Source organism: Nothobranchius furzeri, chromosome 10 (genome assembly GCF_043380555.1).
Source record: "Nothobranchius furzeri strain GRZ-AD chromosome 10, NfurGRZ-RIMD1, whole genome shotgun sequence".
Lineage (NCBI taxonomy): Eukaryota > Metazoa > Chordata > Actinopteri > Cyprinodontiformes > Nothobranchiidae > Nothobranchius > Nothobranchius furzeri.
In genome coordinates this window covers 26,349,329-26,368,322 of record NC_091750.1, presented here as the reverse complement: position 1 = coordinate 26,368,322, position 18,994 = coordinate 26,349,329, and the positions used below count along the sequence as shown (strand labels likewise).

The following is an 18,994-nucleotide window of genomic DNA, read 5'->3' as shown; positions in this document are numbered from 1 at the left end:
GATACATATATTTTCAATCCCCCTTTTGAACTCTTTTAAGAGTTCAACAATGATATAAGAAATCAAAACAACAACACCAAATTTCATCAAAAAGAATCTAATAATCAAAGATTTAAGATACCAATACAAACAATCAATCAGTTCATAGCTACTCAGCCTCTCATATTCCCAGCTGTGAACTTGTACATAAAACATGATTATATCTTTAACTGAACAAGTTACTTCATGAATGTATTGCATGCTCACTCCGTATGAGGGCGAAAAACCCTTTTTACTGTACGTTAATAGGGAAAATTCCCCCATGTCCTCCCTTTTCGGGACGAACGCCGCTGGCACAGAGCGGGCATGCCTAGCTCGAGGACCAACATCCTCATCAATGGTCAAAAAAGAAACACAACATAATCAAAAGCTCATAAAAATAAACAGGTGAAGGGATTGTTACATAAATCACTGAACATTCTCACACTATAACATCATCTTCTTCATCATGGGAGTCATCACTATCACTAGAGGGTTCCCCTCCCAAATAGATGTTAGGATTGGCGAGTAACAAGGGCATCTGGAGAATGGGGTCAGCAGGTGGAGGAGAGATGGCAGTGGTGATCAATCTCTGGACTAGTTGCCTAAGGCAGGGGATACAGCAGCAGCCGCAAGTAACAAGAATGGCAGCGAAGACAGATATGGACACCAGGATGGAGGCCACGAGGGATTTGTATTTACCAAATACATCAAGCCAGGAGTCCCACGTGGAGGTGTCTACACCAGAGTGGGATTTCATTTTTTCCGTCAAAGAGCGGAGGCCGTCTAAGACCTTAGTTAAACTACCGTCTGAGGCCGTATTGTTGGGGATGAAGACCTTAGCCGACGAGCTAACGGGGTGAAGCGGATAATCACGTCCGCCGCTTCTTCTCGCGGAGCAGCAGCAAGACACAGCAATCTTGAGCAAACATGGAACACACGCCCCCTTTTTCAGCTAACAGCATGTCCACAGCAATTCTATTTTGGAAGGCCATCAGGGAAGTAGCCGATAGTTGTTGGTGTACTGCCTCAAGTGCCGTACGAGTATAGTTACTTAAGAGTTGGACATTGAAATGGATGTAATTAATGCGGTCGACATTTTTATTGGGGGTTATCCAGACAAATATAGACTCCCATCCGGCGGCTATTTGGTCAACTAATTTGTATTCATCTGGAACGCCTCTGGGGACGCCAATTGTATCTATATAAGTGGGATTGTGAAATGCAGGTAAAGATGGTAAAGATCGCTTTCGCCGGGTGCTGGAGTAAGAACTGGAAATAGGGGTATCGTGAAGGGTTACGGGAGTAACAGTAACAGGTAACAGTAAAGTAATAAGGGCACACAAACCTGAAGATTTCCTGGGAAAACCATTATAGAGCTGAGGAGCTCCACACCACCACCAGAGATTGGCACGCTTTTTGGGTTTGAATTGTGAGGACACTGACACAGTTGTATTAATGCACCAATTTTTGGTGACATTCCCCAGAAAAGGACCGCCTCGTCCAACTAGTTGAATACAACTAAAGTTGTTAGGGGCCACAATATTAGAAAAGAAGGGCCTACCTATGTCATCACCTGGTTTCTGTTTTGGAAAGACTTGTCCAAACTTGGTACAATTGGAATTTAGGGAAGTCCCGTTCATCAAATAAAGGACGCATTCTGGATGGATCGGAGGTGGTACAATACGGAGAGTAGGACGAGCTGAGAGGCAAACAAGACAATCATGATCTGAAGCATTAGCTGCTTGTTCAGCCAGGAGTAACCAATTATTAGTGCTAGCGGAAATGCCGGTAACCGTCTGGAATGTCTCATCAACAGAAAGGTTTTTAGTCTCAATAGTTATCGCAGAAGAGGGTTTATTTACTCTAGTAGTGTCAGCTATCATAGGAGGGGAGGGAGATTTACTTATTCCGGCAATATCAAAGACGGTAGAGGTAGGTGAGGTGATATTGCGGACACAGAGGTGCACTGTCCAGTAGTAGCTCCCACTAATCCAAGGAGCAAGTACAAATAGGGTACATCCGAGGGAGTTTAGGGGACTAATTATGAAAGTCAAAGGGCCTGTTTTGGATCCGCCTTGTTTTATCAACTTGATTCTGGTACGCCAAGTTGCAGCTACTCCTTTGGAGTAGGATGACCAATCATCGCCTGTTTCAGCAACAAGACTACTCCACTTCCATTGGGTGTAAGATCCCCACGTTAAGTACCAAACATGCTCTTTAAGGTCAGATGGTGTGTACTGACCATGTGCAGGGTTCGAGGGCAGAACATCGTAGGGAAGTGTAACCGTGGTGGCTGTGGATAATGGAATACACAGGGTAACTGCTTGAGTTAGATAGAGAAAATCAGAGGTACAAGGAGATGAGGGGGATGAGAGAGACAGGGATCGCTTGGGTCAGTCAATAGGTGGTGGAGAATGGGCCGTTGGCGTCAGCGGGGTAGCATCAGGGGATGTAGGGGGTGAGGGTGGCAAGGGGAGGTCATTGCAGAGGAACAGAATAGCCAATGGGATACATAACAGGATAACAGTGAGAAGTAGAATCAGGATACGCTGTCCGCACGTGAGGATGGGAGGAAATGGCCAGGACATAATTAGGCTTATACAGGTGTTAATTTAAGAAATTGTATGGGCTATAGCTGTTGTAATCAGTACCAGAGAACGCACTTTATGCTAAAATTGCTATTGTTACCAAATCTTCTAAATTGGAGAAATCACGAAAGTATCTGTCATTCCACAACCCCAACCTGCTGTCCCTGTATGCCAACCGGTTCAGTCTACTTGGATACCAGGCTAATGGAAAGGATTCTCGTTGAATTATGTTACCCTCAGAATCTTCTTCCGGCCAGGACAAGTGAGTGATCAATATGTACATTCAGAATTGAGTTTGGAAATGCAATGAGTGTAAACATATATCTAATACTAAACAGGCAAATGAATAATAATATAAAATGAGTAGAGGGTGTAAAATATAACCCTTGTAAATTAAATGAGGGTCTTAAATAGAACCCTGGTAAAATAAATGGAGGGTGTTAAATATAACCCTTGTAAGATAAATGAAGGGTGTTAAATAGAACCCTTGTAGAATGTTTGGAGGGTGGTTACTTCTTCCCCCTGTTGAGGTCCCTCCACTGGCTCCAGGCAGCTGCAGGGGGTGATGATGTCACGATTCTCGTCCCGCTGGATGTGGTGGTAGCTTGGCATGCTACCTCGTCCTGCAGAATTGGTAGCTTGGCACGCTACTGCAGTCAGCTACTTCTCTTCCTGGTCTTTAGATCCTTTTTCTGGTCAGGCAGATGTCAGCTGCTTCTCGTCCTGGTCCGTAGGTCCTTTTCCCTGGTCAGGATCCTCCCTTTGTGACAGGTTCTCTTGGACCTCGGTCAGGGTGCGGTGGGGCTCTTCCGCTGCAGCACACTGGGTCCAATGGTACCAGGAGTCTCCTTTGCCGTCCAGCCGGACAGCGTGTGACGTCCTCTCCGTGATCCTGTAGGGTCCGGTCCACCTTGGTTCCATCCACTTCCTTTTGGTGACTTTTAGTAGGACCCAGTCTGTCCCAGGTTGTGGAGATGGGGCGTCTGTGGTGGTACGGTCAGCCTCAACCTGTAACGAGAACTGAGAGACAAGACTATGCAACAGGTTATAATATGACCTTGAGTCGAGGGAGTCAGTCAGGTCAGCAGTCAAAGGTAATTTCGTGGCAGGTCCTGGGAACGGCCGTCCAGTCTGTAGTTCAAAGGGAGTGAACCTTGTGGTTTTGTTAACTGAGCTCCGTGTGAACATCAGAGCAAGGGGCAAAGCTTCTAGCCAAGTTAATTTGGTCTGTGCACAGATTTTAGCCAATTTGACCTTTAGCGTTTGATTCATCCTCTCCACCTTCCCCTGGGATTGGGGATGATACACTGAACCAAACTTGTGTTTCAGACCCAGCATGGTTTCAACCTCTTGTAGATCTTTGTTCTTAAAATGTGACCCATTGTCCGATCTGACTTTTTCTGGGAACCCATGTTGGGGAATATAATGATTGATCAAACATTTGATGACTGTTTTGCTGTCTTCTTTTTTCGCAGGCCAAGCCTCCAGCCATCCAGTATAGGCATCTACACACACTAGGAGATACCTGTAGCCTTTTACCCTGTCAATCATGTCTGTGAAATCTATGATTATCTCTTTTCCAGGGCATGTTGGTATTGGAAATTGGCCTTGGATTGGTTTCAGGGTAGGTTTAATGCCAAACTGAGTACACTCTGTACAGGTTTTAACCAAATATCTGGCCATGTCTGTTAGGTATGGATGCCACCAGGGGGACAAATTCCTCACCATCTGTGCTACACCAACATGTCCTACTCCATGCGCTTCTTCCATTGCCGTCTGCCTAATGCCAGGTGGCAGTATGGGTCTACCATCTGGACTTCTCCAAATGTCTGTGTTGGTTGCGCCTCTTGCCAACCACAAAGTTTTTTCCTGTGGCGAAGCTTGATCTTGCATGTCCTTCAGTGTTTCTTTTGTGATGGAGATCCTAGGGTCAATGCTTTTTTCAACAGTTACTGTCTCAACCACTAGATTATATACAGGAAGATATTCAGCTGTTATCTTGGCAGCTCTATCTGCCTCCTGATTTCCCTTAGATATAAAGTCAGAGCCCTGACTATGTCCTTTGCATTTTATCACTGCCACTTCTGCTGGAAGGAATAAAGCTTCTGCTAGTTCCCTCATCTCAGACTCATGTTTTATTGGTTTCACCCCAGCAGGCACAAAAACAGCTCTCAACCATTGCTTAAGTTCAACATGCACGGCTCCTACAGCATAAGCTGAGTCACTGTAAATATTTACCTTTTTCCCTGTGCTCATTTTGAGAGCTGCAATGATAGCCAATACTTCTGCTCTTTGTGCTGACTGTTGTCCTTTTAGCTTTTCCGCTCCTGCAGTGAACCATTCGCCTGTAGGGAGTTGCTCTACTGCTGCCCAAGCAGCTTTTAATCCATCATTGTCATCCCTATAGCAACAGCTGTCTGTAAACCAGTTCTTATCGGGATTTTCTAGTGGGATTGCACTTAAATCTGGTCTGACCTTTTCTTCTATTGCTGTTCTTTGTTCGCACGAATGAGGTTCCCCAGTACCCATGTGGTCTGCCATGTTTATCCCTTCATGTGTGTAGGTGATGTGTGGGGCCTCTAAGATTTTACTGATTTTTCTTTGTCTTAGTGGGGTCATGGTGAAAGCTTGTGATGTGATGTAAGCTACTACACTGCGTGTTGTCAGTACTTTCAGAGGGTAGCCCATTACAATATGTGCTGTTTTTTGTAAATTTTTTGCAAGACCTGCTACATGTTGGGTGCAGGGTGGGTGTCTTTTTTCCGTGTTGTCCAGCATGACACTTATGTACATCAAGACTTGTCTCTGACCTCCCCCTTTTTTCTGGAACAGAACTCCATCAACATGAGTTTCTGATCCAGAAACATCAAGGAAAAACGTAGATTTGTAGTCAGCAGTAGCTAAATCACTAGCTGTGGACAGTTGTTGTTTAAGTTTTATGAATGCTTCTTCTGCTGGAATAGTCCAGTCCAGGCGAGCTGTGAGTTGACGCATCCCAAAAGGTGCTATAAGAGCACGTAGTGGGGCAGTGAGACCGACATAGTTGGGGATGAAGTGCCTACTGTAGCCTGTCAGGCCTAGGAAGGATAGCATGTCTTTGACTGTTTCAGGTTTAGAGTGATGGAGTATGGAGTTTCTATGATCTGGTGACAATGAAACGCCAACTTGTGAAACCAATCTGCCCAGAAATGATACTTGTTTTCTGGCTATTTGAAGTTTGGACCGGCTGACCTTAAATCCAAGCTTGGCCAAATGAGTTAGTAGAGTCTGAGTAGCTTGCAGACAGGAGCCTGCAGAGGGCGCTGACAGGAGCAGATCATCAACATACTGCACCAAAACACAGTCATCAGGTAGGGGGCATGTGTCTAGGAGCTGACGCAAACATTGGTTGAACAATCCAGGGGACAGGGTGAACCCTTGTGGCAATCGAGTATATCGGTATTGCTGTCCTCTGAATGTGAAAGAGAAAATGTCTCTCAGGGATTCATGAAGTGGAAGACAAAAGAATGCGTTTGCCAAGTCTATGCAGGTAAACCATGCATGTGAAGGTGGTAGGTTTGTCAGAGCCACATATGGGTTAGGGACGGGAAGTGAGTCTGTGTTAAGTAGGGCGTTTATACGACGCAGGTCATGAACCATTCGATATTTACCAGTATTTTTCTTTTCTACAGGTAAAATCGGAGTGTTCCATTCTGACATGGATGGCTCCAACACCCCTGCTTGCAACAGACCATCGATGGTGTCACCTATCCCCTCTTCAGCATATGGTTTGTGTGGGTATTGTGGAACCCACAGGGGGAGCATGATTTTTGAGGTGAAAGGTCACAGGTGGGATGGACCCTAACCCAACATCGGTGGGGCCTGTTGAACACAGGGAGGTGGGAAGCGAGTCTAACATTGTCAGAGCATCAGGGTGATCGGTTCGTTCACGGCCATGAGATCTACTAATAGTTTCCTGTTGTAAATGTGTCGTATTAGTACAAACCGCAGTGATTTTAAATGTCTGAGTTGAGTCTGAATATGACACTTGTGGAAGAGGAGTCGAACGCCAATCAGTGGTTGCTAGGGAACGTTTAACCATTCCCCCTAGTTCTTTTGCCTGATGGGCCGGATGTAAAGCGAGAGAGACATGAGGTACTGCTTCATCTCCCATCATGTACCATGCCAATTGTTCCTGGGTTAGGTTGGCTGCCGTGGCCACACCTTCTGGTGCAGCATAAATATCTGTTGTTTGAACACACCATTGCTGTCCCTCTAGTTGGTTTTGGAATGCTTCTTTGTACCAGACTGAATCATGTCTGTCATAAAATAATGTTAGGTGAGGAGGGTCAGGGGGAAACATAAGGATGGACCTGAGTCAGCCAGGGTTTCCACTGCTGGTACAGAGTCATTAAGCCAGGAGTGTCCTTGGTTTCTGTGTCCAACAGAGCCCAGTAAATCTCAGCACAGTCTGATATGTCAGGCAGTTTTTGGGCCAAGTACATGCCATCACTGGCTTCTCCGGTGCAGGGCAAAATAGTCCCTTCTGGCAGAGTGACAGTAAGTCCCGTAGGACCACACAAAATGGTGGCTCCTAACTTGATGAGGAGATCTCTTCCTAGTAAGTTGACTGGAACTGTCTGTGAACAGACGAAGCTGTGCAGTACTGTCTGGTTTCCCACCGTAGTTGTGAGTGGCAGGGAGAAAGGCAGAGTTTGTTGTTCCCCAGAGAAGCCCGTAACTGAGATAGTGCGTGTAGATGTCTTAGAGGGTGGTACAGTTTGTATGGTGGAGCAGGTGGCACCAGTGTCAACCAAAAATGGTTGATGTTGTCCATCTACAGTTATTGACAGCAGGGGGTCTGCCGTGGCTCCCTGACCGTCGGAGTTTCTCTGTGGGGTGTCCTATTGTCTTGGACCACCCTCCCACTGGTCCCAGCCCATCATTGGCATCTGGGTGTGGGGTCCGGTAGGCCCTCCTCGTCCTGAAAAGGTGCCTCTGCCTCGACCTTCCTTTTGTGGGCTGTATGGCAAGGGGCAGTTCCTGGACCAATGTCCTGGTTGACCACAGTTGTAGCAAATGTCTTGAGCATGTGGTCCCCCTTTGCCGCCTACTGGCCTCCACTGCCCCCTTCCCCTGAAACCGCCTCTGGGTCGACCAGCAAAAGGTGGTCGCTGGGCAGCATATGGGATGGGTGTGTTTTGTTGTGGTGGCAAATATGGCCCTGAGTATGGTGGCTGCGGCTGCCAAGCTATAGGTGAAACCTGATCAGGAAGTGTCTGCGGTGTTGGGGGTGTGGCTGTGGACGCGACCATTTGTTTCTTAACCTTGTCCCCCTTTTCACCCAAAGTCTTTTTCGCGGCTTGTAATTGGACCCTGAGCAATTGTTTTTGCAAATCTTCTAAGTTATCAGAGTCTTTTTCTTCCTTTACCTGTACTTTGTTGAGGTTAAAAATAAGATGTTTTTTCCACATACTAAAATCACAATCCTGCAAATCTGGGTTGTCTTCCATTTTCTGAGTCACTGAGTCGGGGACTCCCTTCAGGACTGCCTTTTTAAACCACATACTACTCGTGCCCCGTTTGGATGGGTGTTGGCCAGTTTGGGCCACCCAATTGTCAATGGCTTGGTTCAGGTAAATTGAAGGATTTTGTTTAGTATCCCATTTAATTTTGCTCATTGTGCTGCTATCTTTCAGTGGGAACATCTTTCTGACTGCTGGGCCTAGTTGAGCTATCACTCTACTGAGAGGTACAGAATTAGAATCACGAGTTGTGCCAGCGTCCTTCTCTAGGGCCTCCGCCTGTGAGCGTGACGTGCACCTAGTGATTACTGCTCGGAAATCTCCCAATGCAAGGTCCTGTCCAGCAGTGAGGGTGTCAAAGTCTGAGAGCCAAGTGTTTCCACCCTCTTGTATATCTGGTAATTTATCTATTAAAGCCAAGGGAATACGGCTGATAAACTTTCTGGGCATTGGGTTTATTCTGCACCAAGGTAATTGGTAGGTCGGTGGGGGGCCCATAGACCTAGTGTGTCTTCTGTCTGGGTCTGGGGATGGAGAGCGGGAAAGCAGGTCCCCTTCTCCCCTAGACTCTTCTCTCGTGAGCGGCTTCTGCCACTCCTCTGGTAGGAGGGATTCATAGCTCTGACTGGCAGTTGGAGGGGGATCAGATGATTCCTGCCCTACCAGAACCATTTTTACCACTACACTTTTATTAGGGTCTTCTTGCTCTTCTCCCTTTAACTGGGAGGTTGCAAAAATTGGTATAGGCTTGTTTAGGTCTGATGTTTTAGGCCATACTGGTGAGCTGTTTGCCCAAGGCGCTGGGGGCGGTGCATGGGAGCTCGTACCCGTGCCATAGTCAGGTGCGACCAGGCCCTGATTGAAGTAGGGAGTGGTGAATTGTTTTTGTGAGTTATCTATGTCCTGTCGTTTAGCCCTTAATTCGAAAGGTGCAGCTGGGTTGTCTGCAGATGGGCTGCTGTTTAATGTTTCATTACTTGGCAGAAAAGGATTATGTGTCTCAGAGGTGGAGGGCTTGACTTTAGTGTCTGATCCTGTTGTCATAGTTACGCCTGACCACTCACTCATACTATCCATTGGGGTTTCAGGCTGGATGTCCAGTATGCCGCTCGTAACTTTTATTAATGGGTACATTCCAGCTGCTGGAGCAGTAGCGGAGGAATAAGGGGGTGGAGATGATTTATTCTCCTTTTTCACTTTCTTCATATTGGGTCTGGCTGCATTCCATAACATGATCCACTGCATGTACTTACTCACGCGACCAGTCTGCTTTTCAACCTCACTTGTCATTTTCTTCCTCGTTAACACTCCAGCTTCCCTTAGAGTTTCTTTAGCCTCCTCTCCTTTTTCTCTCGCCTCTGCAGCTTTTCTCTCCCAAATCTTACTCCAGTTTCCTCTGCTGTTAACATCTGCTCCTTTTTCCTTCATCGCTTTTTCTGCTTATTTTCTCAATAAAACCTTATTTTTCGTAGCTTCTATTGGGCTGCTTGTCATATTTATTACAGTCTCTATGCAGGCTAACTGCTCTCCCAGTGTACTCAGAATGTCATTAGGTCCCCATCCATCATCCTCCGTTCCACAATCATATTCTTTTTCCATCATTCTGTTAGTATGTTGCTGATTTTGGTGACAATTTGGACTGGCAAGGTTTTAGCCCATAGGGGGCTCTAATCACTAGTATTAATTAGTGAGACAACGCTAATGACCTTTGTGGTATCTTCTGCTTCTACCTTATTCAGGTGAGAAGATCTTACCTAGTGCATCCACAAAGGCGAGCTGTATTTCTCTCACTTACACATACAATTGTTAGTACAGTTCATTCATTCATTACCCTTCTTATCTGCGGTGGGTGTGGTGTTCACCGCTCATTCAGCTAATCCCCTATTGGTTATGATATGAAAAATCTATGTGTTTTTACACTTATCCTTACACTCTGCAGAGAGGATTATAAGACACCTTTCGTCAAACATTTTGACAGGTCTATTGTTCTTTGACCTTTCATTCCTATTGTTCATTTGACCCTTGACCTTGCCCCCCTTCCTATCATTAATCAAATGGACAGGTGTATTGTTCAATCTTTGCCCCCCTTCCGTATCATTAATCAAATGGGCAGGTGTATTGTTAATTGTCCAGATGGCCTAGACCCCCCACGCCGCATCATCAATGGCGTATTGTTGAGCGTCCAGATGGGCTAGACCCCCCACGCCGCATCATCAATGGCGTATTGTTGAGCGTCCATGATCCCCCACGTCATAGGCTAATGTGTGTAATGGTGTGTGGTTTCTTTTTTGTGATAGCCCATCGGTTCCCACAGCCCCTCCCTTCTGAGTGTAATCCTATTGTGTTTAACTCTTTAAAAGCTCAGATCTGTCCGAATGATGAAAAGCCGAGCTCTAAGAAAAAATGATGAACCACGAGGAGCTGAATGAAGCACCAGGCCGCGCTGAAGAAGTGTCTACTACATCCGACGCTTCAACTTCAACTCAAAAAGTGAAAGAAGAGAGCGTGGATATGCCGCTGTCAAAAACCATGCTTTGTGAAAAATCCATCGCTATACATCAGATGCCGGCTGGAATTGGTGCCCCCCGCAAATCTACATTTTACATCTGCAGAGTGCAGGTTCCTCCTTTCGGCGGTAAAGAGATCTTGGAGCAAATATGGCAGTTGGAACCTTACGGTTATACCGGTAGTTTTGGATACCGGTTCAGCTACGACACTAAGGAACTGTGTTTAATCCAAGATGTGGCTGAGGGCGAACCTCTTAAATCCTATTTATCAAACTCACCAGCGGTTCTCTCCTACAACGATTGGGCTGTGCTCAGGCTGGCTGTTCCACGCAAGGTGCACAGAGATGATCCTGAGAGACCTCGTCCGCCTGTCAATCGCAGTGGGCCGCAAGCTCTTCCAACGTTGGATGAAATCCAGAACGCTGTGACAGCATTCAGCGCTTCATGGGAGGGGGAAGAGGATGCTGATGGAGAGTGGATGTTCAAGGCCTCGGTCCGTGTGAGAGGATTTGAGCTCTTTTTTGTGCTGGAGAATGTGCATTCTGTATGCGGAATTTACCGCCTTCTACAGGTTGTACCTTTCGAAGCCTGGTGTGAAAAAATAAATGAAGTGGAGGATCATATTACTTCATTTTTTCGTACCAGCCGCTGTTGGAACGACATTCTGACAGTGCGAAAAAAGCTGGAGTTCTAAGACCTGCCTTAGGAGGAGGAGGAGGAGGAGGTTGCATCATCATACCACGCCCCCCCATCCAGCACTAGTTATAAAGAGCTTACAGTTAGAAACCATTTCATCCAGACGATCTAGGCATCAGCATGACGGGGTTCTACAATCAGACGACCCTTAAAGACCTTTGGAGCCCACCACCGAGCTGGGTACTAACGGATTCATCACCACCGAGATACAACACCAGTCCGAGGTCCAGATCGCTACCATCACCACCACCGCCGAGATACAACGGCAGTCCGAGGCCCGCATCGGCACCATCGTGTTTTCCAGAGGATAACCTACCACGACTCCCCACCATCATGGAGGTTCCGGAGAACGTACCATTCAGGCCCTGGGTCGATGGGGCTGATCCACCTTTGGTGACATCAAACCCTGAGCCGCCGCCAGGTCATGAGGAGGAGGAGGATGTGCAACCCCTCGACATCCAGAGCACCGATGAGGAGCCTCACCGTCTGCCTGACTGGGTGTTTTCAGAAGACAAAGTAGACCGTGTGAAAATGGGTCTTCTTCACTTGGTCAACATGGCGATCAAAGCTCACTTACCAACCATCTGCCACGGATGCAAGATCGATCACCCCAGTCAACGGCAACACGAATGTCTTTACGTAGCTGAAAATGAATTATTTTACGATTTTCACTTTACGGACATTATTCGCAGGGTTTTAACACCTAAACTGATTCCGGCTCTTCAAAGTTTTCTCAGTCTGCACGGCTTCCAGCCTCTGGACACTGAGATTCTGTTCACCATGGCTGTGACGCAGCTGCACGGATTCAGGGCTGTGATGCCCATTCACAAAGACATTTTTCCGGTGTACGATCGCCTGTCCAAAGCTGACCTGGACGCGCTGTCCGGGGTGGTGATGGAGTGAGCGAGCTGCGGAGGGTCTCTTCTACAACTTTATTATTATATTTGACGACAGTATGATTAGATTTTAGCTCTGACTAGTGTTTAGATTATATTTGTAGACTGTGTGATTTTATTCATTATATTTGACGGCTGTTTTTTACAGTATGATTAGACTGTGTGATTATATTTGATGACTGCTGTTTTTTACAGTATGATTAGATTGTGTGTACAATTTATGAAATAAAAAGAACTAATGAAAACAAATGTGCATCATTTTTGCCAACCATTCATCAGAGATGGAGGAGGTAATGAAAAAGGTTTATTTTACACCAGAACATCAGGGTAGTTACGGTGGTGTGGAAAGGTTTAGAACCGGTTTACAACAAGATATTGGGGAGAAAGTTTCATCGGATAAGGCTCGCGATTTTCTCTCAGAACAAGACGCCTATACACTGCACAAACCTGCAAGAGTTCATTTTCCGAGAAATAAGGTTTTTGTCTCAGGGCCGCTAAAACAGTTTCAAGCTGACTTATGCGACATGCAGGCCTTGTCAAAATCAAACGACGGCTTTAATTACCTATTAACCGTCATAGATGTATTTTCAAAGAAAGCCTATGTACGAGCCCTGAAAAACAAATCGGGGAAAGATGTTACAGAAGCTTTTGCTTCAGTTTTGAAAGACAGCGGTGTCCCTAAAAAATTGCAAACGGATTCCGGTAAAGAATTTTTTAATAAGAAATTTGAAGCCCTCATGAAGAAACACGAAATTGTGCATTTTGCCACAGCCAGCAGCGTAAAGGCCAGCGTTGTGGAGAGATTTAACAGGACTCTAAAAGGTAGAATGTGGAGATATTTCACAGCCAAAAACACCCATCGCTACATAGATGTAATTCAAGATTTGGTGAAAGGTTATAATCATAGCTACCACACTTCTATCAAAATGGCCCCCTTTGAAGTTAACACGGAAAATCAATGGCAAGTGTTTCGCAACCTTTACGGGACCACCGCACCGAAGCCTGCAAAGAAAATGAAGTTTAACAGGGGTGACGTTGTGAGAATTTCCAAACTCAGAGGTGTTTTTGATAAAAAATATGAGCAGAGTTTCACGCACGAGCTGTTCACAGTAGACCAGTGTCTTCATCGAGCACCGCCGGTTTATAAACTCAAAGATTTTGATGGGGAAAAAATTGAAGGGTCATTTTATGAACCCGAATTGCAGAAAGTAAACTTATCGACCGAACGATCCTTCCACGTTGAAAAAATTTTAAAGCGCAGAACTTACAGAGGCCAGAAGCAAGTGTTTGTTAAATGGCTTGGATGGCCTCAAAAATTTTCCAGTTGGATTAAAGCCTCAGACCTGCACGACGTTTAAAAAACAGATACAATAAAAAAATGGATCTGAGACAAGAGGAGGGTTTTTATATCACATTGCCCTCTAACGCCAGTAACGAGGTGTTTAAAAATAACACGATTGCCAGTTACAGAACCGATCTAGCCCGTCACATCAATCTCAATGGCAGGTGGCAAGTGGGACTGTCTGAAATCAATTACGTACACTCGTGGTTTAATTTACCGAACGATCGTGCGTTTGTTGAATGGCGACGAGTGAAAGAACCTAAGAAAATCAACAGAGCTCCGATTACTCCCGGATATTATAAAGCTATCCAAACACTTAGAATGGAATGTGAGACTGCTATGAGAAAGATTGATCCTGATTTCTATCTCATTCACAGATTCCCCGACCCCATTCTCAAATATCAGATCGGTGATGAAATAGAATTTAGATTTTTAGTGCCTCTGGCCTATCTGTTAGGTTTCAACGCGGGTGAGTGGTTGACGCCTGAAGGTACTTCAGGCATCGATGAACCTATCAAATCGGCGCCTCACCCACCCGATTTAACAGGCGGTCTATATCAATTTTACTGCTACACGGATGTCGTGACCGAGCAGTTGGTCGGGGACGTCTTTGCGCCTTTATTACGTACGGTGAAAGTTGAAGGGACCTTCGGTCACACGGTCACTCATGTGTTTAATCCTGTGGATTACATCAGCGTTTCTACGAATCATATAGAAAGCATTCATATCGAAATAAAATCTGATCAGAATGAGCCGATTCACTTCTTATACGGAAAAACAACGGTGAGGCTTCATTTCAGGCCCGCACATCAGAGAAATACAATAATATAACGCTCGTGAAACAGGGTGAGAGAGTCAGTTACACTCGCACGTCTTGCAGACATGATTTATCACCTGCAGAGAAACGATCCCAACCGTTTTATCAATTATTACGTCACTCAGGCCGGTCATGGTTTACCAGGTTTTAGCGGTGTTCCTTATATGTACGGACGTGGCTTTGGATCGATATTTTCAAGACTGTTTCGATTCATATCACCTTTTGTTAAAAAAGGATTTGCTTTGGCTAAACCGCATCTCAAAAAGGCCGCTACAGGAATCGTGTCAGATGTGTTGACGAGAGCCGTCGGTAAAATCAATGACCCTAATGCCCAAGAGGGGTCAGGCCTCATGGTTCTGTCGAGGCGTGTTCGCAAAAGACCCCCCGGCAGGCGTTTAAAGACATCTACATCACGAAGCGACCGACGCATCAAAGCTCCAGTTACAAAACGCAAGCAAAAGAGGAAGAAGTCTCGTCAGACAGGCTCTGATATTTTTTAATCATGTCACTGCTCCACAACAAATCGTCAGAATGTACGCTGAGTGAACTGGATCTCTTCACCGTACCCATGACGCAGTTGTCTATCGAAGATAAGATCTACAGCGAAATTTTACCCATAGCGGCCCTGACGGACGGCGGGCCTGTAGAATTTTTTGTCCCCGGAGATGGAGAAAAATATTTGGATTTAAACGACACTCTTCTATTTTTGCGGGTGAAAATTACAAACGATGACGGCAGCCCGCTAGATGATGGTGCTGCCACCGGTCTGATTAATTACCCGATAAACACGATTTTCTCACAATGTGACGTGGTTCTCGGCGATCGTCTGATTTCACAATCCAGCGCCACGCACCCCTACAGAGCGATCATCGAAACCCTGCTGAACTTTTCTGAAGCGAGTTTGAATTCTCAATTCAGCGCGGGATTGTTCTTCAAAGACACCGCAGGCGCGCACGATTCCACCGTTGTAATTAACGGACGCAATTTAGGCCTTAATCAACGAGCGACTTTTACAGAAAACTCCAGAGAAGTGGATCTGATAGGACCCCTGCATTCTGATATATTTTTCTGTGAAAGACTTCTTTTAAATTCCGTCGATCTCAGAATTAAACTGACACGCGCGTGTGATGCTTTTTGCCTGATGGGGGCGCGTGATTCCACCTACAAGCTGAAACTGCTAGGTGCATCGCTTTTTGTGAAGAAAGTTAATATTTCACCCGCCGTACGTTTGGGTCACGAGTCTGCTTTACTAAAAGCAAACGCCATGTACCCGCTCTCACGCGTGACCGTCAAAACTTATTCCATTCCACAAAATTCGAGGATATGTAATCTGGAGAACCTCTTTCTCGGCGCCATTCCTAAATATATCGTCTTAGGATTAGTGGATCACGAAGCTTACACAGGACGTCGAGATCTTTCGCCTTTTAATTTTCGTCACATGAATGTGGAATATCTGGCGTTGTCCAGAGACGGAAAACAGATTCCATCGAAAGCCTTCCAACCTACTTTTTACCAGGGAACATCGGTCAGAGAATTTTATAATCTGTTTACAGCCACTTCAAGACAATTGAAAGATTTGCCTCTATCGATTAATAGGTTGGAATATCAACAGGGGTATACACTCTTTGCCTTTAATCTGAACACAGCGGATGACTCGGAGGCGCTTTCAACCGTTTCCACCGGCAACCTGAGGATGGAGATGCGCTTTGGAGAACCTCTGAGAGCCACGGCTACACTCATTGTGTATGCGTGTTACGACTCCATTCTGGAGATAAACTCAAAGAGAGAGGTATTGGTGGATTATTATTAATGGATAATCACGAATTGGACGGCATATTATCGAACCTGCTGGGAGATTATTTTGGTGGCGTGTACGCGTCTGATCAGCTGTCTACCGTCCCAAAAAACATTCGACTACCGGCCTACTTTGTGGTAAACACTCATCCTGTCCATTTACCCGGTGAACACTGGTTGGCGCTAGCTGTGGAACAAAATGGCCTCGGGACATTTTTTGACTCTTACGGTCTATCGCCTGAATTTAAATATTACCCTGAAAACATCCTGAATTTTCTAACAGAACGTTGTTCACGAATACAATATCAGGATCGTCAGCTACAGAGTTTTGCATCCGACCGTTGTGGCCAGCATTGTGTTTTTTTCCTGTGTCATAAGGCTTGTGGACTTTCTCTGAAACAAATTCTGTCTAAATATCATAAAAATGTAGATAAAAATGATGCTATGGTTTATCATTTTGTTAAAAAATTTTCAAATTGCATCAAACGTCATGATGTATACTACACACAGGTGAATTGTACTCTTGAAATGTTTAAAGAATGTCACGGACTGTGAAATTTGTTTTGAATAAAGTTTTATTGAACAAACAAGAGAGTTAAGGTGTAAAGCTGATCCATTTCTTCAATGTGGGGACATCGCTCCAGCTTGGTGATAAAATGATATTTCTCCTCGGTTTTTTCTTTTTTTTCTTCAAAACGTCTTCAGAATCCGGAAGTACAGCCCCTCCGTTCCTGAGTTGCGTAATCTGACGTTTCGCTAGCGGATTGGACACGATAGATAAGGGTACATTTTTTTCTACTAGAGTTTTTAGGAAAGGAGTCCAACCCGTCGGTTCTGATTGTGGATGTTTTTTTAACGGGTTGCTGATGCTTTTAATCAAGTCAAGGATGTGCGATCCTTTCTGCACATCGCCTTTATATTTAAATTCCCCCGTCGGAGTCCAGTTTAATCGTGTCATTTTCAGCAGGTACTCGGCGTTTTTTCTTCCGCGCACAGGAAGATTCTGTAGCGTTTCATTAATGAGCGTGTCAGCCGCTGTTTCTACAGCTGACGTAGGCTCAGCCGTCACAGTGGGCGGTTCAGTGGGAGTTGCACTTTCGTGTAGTCCGCTTTTCATCAACTTCAGATAACGCTGTAGCAGCGCATTGTATTTTTTAATTTTCTCATATGGCGTTAATCCCGTCTCCTGCATAATTAATTTCATTTCAGAGTCAAGATTCTCTTCAGCCACGTCCCGTATCGTAGGTTTAACAAGCTGACGTAATTGTTGGGGGGTCACCATAAACATTTTTTGAGAAGCCATCGTTTATTTCCTTATTAAGCCACCTATCAGTTCGCCGATCAGAGGCGCAGCGGCTGCTAGTAGTATGGGTAGAAATCCGCCTTTCTGGCCGCGTTTGCTCCTGAAGCCCTGCCTGTTGATGAATATTTTTAGCCACATTCAATAATTCTGTATCTCTCGCTGAGGGATTTAACAGGCCGGCTATGCTTAGCGCAAAACACAACGGCTGATTGGCCTCTGGAGGGCAAATGAGATGGTTTCGTTTTTTATTGACTAATTCGTGATCCAGAATGGTTTCGATTTTTCGTTTTCCGCCGCCGGACGGGTTATTTATCACTTGCAGTCTGAAATTAAATTCGTTGTCGGCCTCTAATGCTTCATTTGATTGGACTAACAGATCCAGTAAATACTGAAGCTGATTTAACATATTTGATCCGTCATAATTAAAATTAACGTGGTGCGTCGTGTGTAAAGTATTAATTTCAAACTGGACTCTATCGTTGGGACGCGCGATCTGGCTTCCTCTTTCAGCAAACCTGTTTAATATTTCCATCAGATTAATATAAAACTCGGCTGGGTCGTTGATTGCTTGAAAAGACACTCTCTCTCTAATTTCACGCTGGTTAAAAGCTGCGTTTACGCTCCCTCCGATCTGCCGGTGTTCTATTTGTCTCAAAATTTCGTTTATTGCTTCTGATGAAGGCTCATCTGAATTTGCTAGAATTTGATCGATCTCGTTTACGCGCTGCTGGTGTTCTATTTGTCTCAAAATTTCGTTTATTGCTTCTGATGAAGGCGAATCTGAATTTGCTAGAATTTGATCGACCTCGTTTACGTGCTGCTGGTGTTCTAATTGTCTCAATATTTCATCTACAGCTTCTGATGAAGGCGAATCTGAATTTGCTAGAATTTGATCGACCTCGTTTGAAACGGCTTGGGATGCTAAGATCTCACTATCTGAAGCTAATTCATCTACTTCACTCAGTCCGCTTAAATCAAACCAGTCATTTAACACCAAATTATCGGCCTCATCTGAGGGATTTTGGCTGGCTAAAATTCGATCTAACAATTCATCATCATCAACTACATTTAATTCATCATCTACTTCAAACAAATCTGAAAGGTCGTCAAACCAATTTTCACTCATGATACAAAGACATTAATAACCTACTAAAAATGAAGAAAAAAACTCTGCGTCGTCCTCCTTACAGAGCCAGCACTTGTTGGACCACTTCGACCAGGCCAGAATTGACCTGCAGAAGCAAGTAGGCCATTTTCATCCTGTTTAGCCGTTGAATCGGTGAAAGACGGATGTTTTTCTTCTTTTTCTTCAGCCGTTTTTCTGATGAAAAAAATAAATAAAAATAAATAAAATGAACGAGCTTTTAATAAATTATATATATATATAAATTTAACTTACTCTGTACAGGTGCAGGAGGTGGTGCGTTCTCTTCCTCTTCATCTGAAAGGATAAAAAACATCTTTTTTACTTCAAATTTAATATACTATGCGGAGCTTTTTTGTGAAACAGCTTACCGGCTGGCTGC

At 45.0% G+C, this 18,994-nt stretch overlaps 1 protein-coding gene across 1 annotated transcript; it reads right to left on the bottom strand.

The window, feature by feature from the left end:
* Positions 1-3,134: 3,134 nt before the first annotated feature.
* Positions 3,135-9,541, bottom strand: LOC139072034 (uncharacterized). The gene is made up of 4 exons (XM_070555218.1): positions 7,747-9,541; positions 6,748-6,896; positions 6,455-6,564; positions 3,135-6,375 (listed from the first exon to the last, which is right to left on the bottom strand). The coding sequence occupies exons 1-4, from the start codon at positions 9,539-9,541 to the stop codon at positions 3,306-3,308; spliced, it is 5,124 nt and encodes a 1,707-aa protein (XP_070411319.1). The 3' UTR covers positions 3,135-3,305.
* Between the last annotated feature and the right edge of the window lie 9,453 nt (positions 9,542-18,994).

Bases quoted from the DNA above. Each gene is read 5' to 3' on its own strand.
- LOC139072034 (XM_070555218.1), bottom strand. From the start codon at position 9,541: ATGAAGGAAAAAGGAGCAGATGTTAACAGCAGAGGAAACTGGAGTAAG. The intron at 6,897-7,746 runs GTCGACCCAGAG...GACATGATTCAG, and splicing joins CCAGCGACCACCTTTTGCTG to TCTGGTACAAAGAAGCATTC. The intron at 6,376-6,454 runs GTTAGGGTCCAT...CCCACACAAACC, and splicing joins ACAGGCCCCACCGATGTTGG to ATATGCTGAAGAGGGGATAG.